The 6,000-nt window shown below is 38.4% G+C and overlaps 1 protein-coding gene across 1 annotated transcript in view; it reads left to right on the forward strand.

The window, feature by feature from the left end:
- Positions 1 to 720, forward strand: part of Drl-2 (Derailed 2) — a 942,221-nt gene extending 941,501 nt beyond the window's left edge. The window contains exon 13 of the mRNA XM_068229325.1: positions 609 to 720. Within this exon, the coding sequence (XP_068085426.1) occupies positions 609 to 720 (112 nt within the window). The remainder of the gene's footprint in view (positions 1 to 608) is intronic.
- Positions 721 to 6,000: the final 5,280 nt, after the last annotated feature.

Here is a 6,000-nt window from a genome sequence, read left to right on the forward strand (position 1 = left end):
GCCTGCTAAGTACAGAATGTGCAATTATTGGAGTGGTCATTTAATGATTTTATTTTATGATTACTCAAAGTTGGCTGATCTTAGAGATCTATCAATGTCTCGTGATTCACCAGAAGGTAATTCTGGAGTGAATAAAACAGAAATGAAGCGACTTGGTCCAGTAGAACGGACGGTCGGATTTGCCAGAGCTGTTTTTTGTAAACTCATTTAATATATAGATTAGGTAAACAACTGATGAGGAATCTGCCACCTGTACAAGAGATCAGTGGTGATTTTGTTACCGAGCTCGATAGCTGCAGTCGCTTAAGTGAGGCCAATATCCTGTAATGGGGAGATAGTGGGTTCGAGCCCCACTGTCGGCAGCCCTGAAGATGACTTTCTGTGGTTTCCCATTTTCACACCAGGCAAATGCCGGGGCTGTACCTTAATTAAGGCCACGGCCACTTCCTTCCACTTCCTAGGCCTTTCCTATCCCATCGTCGCCATAAGACCTATCTGTGTCGGTGCGACATAAAAGCAAATAGTAACTAACATAGGTGATTTGATTTGAGTGACTGAGTGCTACTTAGATATAATTTTTCTGAATGCTTGATGTTTCCCCATTTCAGATTTGCTCTCATGGCCTGTTGCTGGCTAGCAGTTCCTGAAGAACGCCCGACATTCGTTCAGCTGCTGGCCTGTCTGCAGGAGTTCTACACAGCCTTGGGACGCTACATTTAGACTAGACTAGTCTCTGGTAGAAGGGTGAATGCTCTCTGAAAGGCGCTGGTCAGCCTCATGACGTGTGACTTTACGTGAACCGTTCATTAGCACAGTCGGTGGATTTCTATCAAACAGTTAAGAAAAAGCATGCCTTCCTCCAGAAGACTGATTGACACATTGCGCTGCGTTATTGTTAGCCTGATCTGTTCTGATTGGAGAATGTCTTCATCTTTACCTCAGCTTCTTTAACAGTGAAGTAGTTTGCTAAGATGTTCGTGCTTTGTATTTACTCACTCATTATGATATACTATGATTGAGGTAAAATGAAAAATTTTAAGTTCTGAGTACCTATGTTATTTTTATTTAAACTGCTTAAATATTCTCTGGTTATGTGCTAGTAACCTCCAAGTCCATTTTTTTTTTTTTTTTTTCAAACTGAGCCTCTATGGACTGTATGTTAACAACCAATCTCATTTTCAGTGTCTGTTTCTTATTCATCTGCCAGCTTTGACATCCTGCCAGTACCTCTTGAGCTCATCGATCAGCACTTTCTTCCGCTCCTCTGGTAAAGGGCCTCTCCGTCTTCTGGGTTCTGCCTCCACCATAAAAACCTGATAGCTTTTCACCATCCTTTTGAAACTAACCCTGTCATTGACTTTATCCTCCCCTCTCTCAGATCTTTCTCAACTCTAGATACCATCTCAACTTAGATGCCCTTGGTTTACAAAAATTCCAGATTTTCTTTGTGAGCCAGTCATTATTCGTACAGAATATGTGCTCATAAAACAGCAATTTTCTCTTTTTAATTGTTGTTATCGGTTCCATCTTGCTGTATACTTTTTTGTTGGATGTCAATCGAACCTGCCTGTCAACTCATCTGTTGCCTGAGATCTTCTGTAGTAGCCTGCGTTCTCTTTTAATTAGTTGATTAACTTGTCCTTTTCAATTCATGCACAGTGTCTCTGAAGCATATAAGCCTTCTGGTCTAACGACAGTGCTGTAATATCTTAATTTGGCTCCAAAACTCAGCATCTTCTTATTATAGATGTTTTTAATGAATTGGAGTGCTCGCTCTAATTTCCGGATACTGATATTCATCGCTTCTTGTTCTAAGACATTCTCTTGGTTTACTTCAGCCAAATACCTACTTAAATTTCTTGACCCTTCCAATCTTTCCATAGTATGTTAACATCCATTCTGGACCATCTCTGATATTAGTCATGTATTTTGTCTTCTCAAAGGAGATTTGAAGTCACAGGTGTAGTATAATATTGCTTAATGAACTAGAGAGGCTTTTAGCTAACAACTTGGAGAGGGCTTGTTTTGCAACAAATATTTCCAGTATGTAAGTTATTTTAAAATTTTGGGTGTTAACTCCATGTTTGTATTCATGTTGGTGTATTCTATGTATATTTATTGAGAAACTCAACGACTTTCCAGACATTCTGGATCGCCACGAGGACAAATTTTAACTGCATAAAAAAACTTAAATTAAATTTGAACAATTAATAACATAATACGGAGTCTATGGCATTAAACATTGGGAAATTAGGTTGTTAGGACATTAAAGGGACTTACTGTGAATACAGGTGTGATTTTAAAATTGATAAAGATCCTCGTAAAGTGGTGATTACCCAAATATTGAGCCTGGACTTCTGTAATCTGAATCTGTTCCAGAAATTCATAAAGATCCAATACTTCCAGCTCTTCTAAATGGTACTTTCCCATCTAAAATTTGAATGTAGCTCTTCCTCTTTCCAGTGTTAACCTCCTCAAGCTGACCGGTGTAATGCTCCAATATAAACAATGTACACTAACTGGGCTCCCATTAGGGTATTATCCAACTGAGGAGCAACTTATATAACAGGGTTTTTTTCCTACTCTCTACTCTGTGTGCACATTCAAAGAATTTAAACATGCAATTCCACTGCTTTCTATTTACTAAATTGGTTTCCCTTTCCAGGTTAAATTTCTCCAGACATGAGTGACCTTCATCCTCAAGCAATGTTGTGTTTCAGGTACACTAGTCACAGGACTTTTACAACAACTGCAGACTGTTTATTTGTTGGAGAGTCACCTCCCATTTAGTTAGAAAATGCAGACTGGCTTTTAACCTTTTAACTATCTTTTTTTTTTTAATATCTAAGTGACAAACAAAAAATTCCTTAAATAAAACTTAAGGCATTGTATGTCACCTTAGCAAACTACTTCACTGATTGAATATTAGTTGTTAGGAATGAATCGTTCCTATTTTCCGACAAAATAATTCCAGTAGTTTGATGTCCTAAACTTTGTTAGGAGGCTTTGAATTTTGTGGCCTTCAAATGTGACACTGACCTGGTGAAGAAGTGAAAGGAAGTATGTGTGTACATAGTATTAGACTGTGATGGAAAATGATTATGTACAGATACATTTTAGTATTCAAGAGGTTTCAGTTAACTTCCAGAGACATCAAAACTTGTACTTTGATGAAAAACATATAACTGATGCATGATCACGTGAAGTGGAACTGTTTATGTATAAGATTGTTCTAATCCTTTCTTGATAATTTAAGTATAAAATGTTGCGAACTGCATAAAGACTGTATGATAGGGTGACCAGATGTCCCTGTTGTTTTCTTTTTACTGTCGTCCCGTTGTCCCTACGAACCTCAAATGGGATGCTAAATTGTCATTTTTTAATTAATTTTGGTCCCATTTTGTCCCTTTGTTTTTAATAATGGCATGACGGCACTAGCTGTAAAAGCTTTGAATGTTAAATATGCGGAAGATTCTACTAAAGGTGTGTTAAGTAACCGTCATATTCCGAGATAGAATATTTGTCTTACAAAATTGTATAAAACTATTTTAATCCTCCTAGTCAATACTATATATTTTACATCCAATTAAGATGAAACTTCACACAAAAATAGACATGTTTTGATCTGGCATACTCTGCAAGCGAATATCTGTGTGCTGTGCAATTGACAACTACAATAGGAACTGAGTTATCCGGACCAACTGGAACTAGAGGATGTCCAGATAACCAAAAATCCATATAGCCTAACTATATGAATAATCTAATTGAACATTTTAATGCAATAAAATAAACACACAGTATGTACATTTATGAACTATTAATGAAGCCTCAGAGCTTATGTAACATATTGCCGTAGAAAGAAAAAAAAAAAAGAGAGAGCTCTTCCCGTCCGGATAATAGAGTTTCTACAGTATTCTAAATGCTCTCTCTCTTCGATAAGTGGAGCTGTTGTTGTGAAGTCATCATCCGGTTGTACTGAGTGAGTGTACTGTAGCGGCACGTTTAAACACATTATTGGTGTGATAATGTAAAGGTATTTTACCCACTTACGCAATACCCTTTTCTCATAACATAACTGTTTTGCTTAATACAACAATGTTGTTTTCTGCTGGAGAAGCTGACCTGCTCATTTCATCCTTGTAATGCCTCTTAATATGATCCCACAAATTTGATATGCCACTACCCATCGCGTAAATGCAGCCGCAAAATTTGCATTTTGCAGATATTTTATCATCAGTAATTTCAAAGAACTGCCATACACCAGACATTTTTTGTGGCATTTGTGGTACAAATTTCCATAAAAATTTCTTTAAATTCCTTTGAATATTCTAAAAACATAAATAACATCTAAATATGGATTAAATATCAAACTAACACCATAAATATTATCTAATATACTTTCCATTATCTACAAAACACAACAAGTGGAGGAAATATAGAGGCATATTTGATAACCACAGATTAAATACAGGTACAGTACTCTTAACATGTGTCGTACCCTATACTGTGCTCTGGTCCTCCACGATTACTTGCAGTTGTAAGCGGTGCGGATTGGTGTTGCACTGTACTGTTACAAGCGGATTACTCGTCGGTATTACTCGCTCCGTCCCCGGTTCAACGTGTGGCATGACGGCTGAATCAGCTGTCCTAACAACAAACACAAAAAAAAAAAAAAGCTTGTTGAAAGATCAAATACCTTTGGAGCAAATGCAGTAACTTAGTTCCTTCAGAAAATTATATGAATGATGGCTATCAGAAATGGTAGTGCAGTTCTGAGTTTTATGACCAAGTCCATTGTATTTCTGCAAGTTGTCATGTCATAAGGCAAATATATCAATGTTTATAGTTTGTTATACACCCAAGCAATATTTTTTGGAAGAAATAATTTCTGAGACACAGTCAAAATCTTTAAAATACATCAAAAATTGATAATACATCTCACTTTGATGTTTAAAGTGGGAAATAACTTATCCAGATATAACATGAGGGCCATTCAAAAAAAAAAAAATGAGTAGGAGGCTATAAAATGATATCCACTGAGAGGATCGTAATGTAATTATCTGAGGAAGAAGGTGCAGTCCCTATAAGAGTGCTGAGGTCCTAAACTCGCCGCTGGAAGGTCATGGGTGTACACCACACGACGACAGAGCGAGCACTGCTCCCAGTCGAGCTGACAACAGTGAAATGGAGGCTTCAAACGAAGAGCAAAGAGGTGTAGAGTGTTTCCTGACAGCAGAAGGAGTGAGGGGAATGAAAATTCATCACAGAGTGGCACAAATGTGCGGAGAGCATTCGTTGTATGTCCTTTGCAAGGGTCAAGACATGGCACAAGTGATTCAGGGATGGATGCATGTCGTTGGCCAATAATGCACGGTCTGGAACACACACCACATTACCGATGCCATTGTCCAGCAGGTGGATGCTCTCATTATGTAAGAAGGGACGAGTTACGGTAGCAGCCATTGCCACTGAGCTCAAAGTGAGCATTGGAAGTGTTCACGCCATCGTTAGGACAGATTGAAATTTTGCTAAATTTTGTATTCAACCAGCATAGCAAGTATGTCGAATGGACTTTTCTCTCTTGAACATCTGCTGCGCTGTGCCAAAGAAGGGAATGAGTTCCCATCACGAGTGGTCGCTGGAGACAAGACATGGTGTCATCACTTTGAACCCGAGTCAAAACGGCAGTCTCCAGTGGAAGCATGCAGGGTTGTCACCACCCAAAAAATCCAGTGTGAGCTAAAGAAGGTTCTGAAAGGCAAACGATTTACCTCGGACACAGACGTCAAGCAGTATGTTCGGAAAGGGTTCACAACACAGCTCCAGGAATTATACGACACAGCCATTCACCGCCTTGTGTCGCAGTGAGGCAACTGCCTCAACAGTGCTGGACAATACTTTTGAAATAATGGTACAGGTTTTCATTTTATAGCCTCCGGCTAGTTTCTAAATTTTCACATGTGTCTCGATCTGTCTCTTCTATTGGTCAAGAAAATCTTG

This window comes from Anabrus simplex, chromosome 10, assembly GCF_040414725.1.
Source record: "Anabrus simplex isolate iqAnaSimp1 chromosome 10, ASM4041472v1, whole genome shotgun sequence".
NCBI classification, from domain to species: domain Eukaryota; kingdom Metazoa; phylum Arthropoda; class Insecta; order Orthoptera; family Tettigoniidae; genus Anabrus; species Anabrus simplex.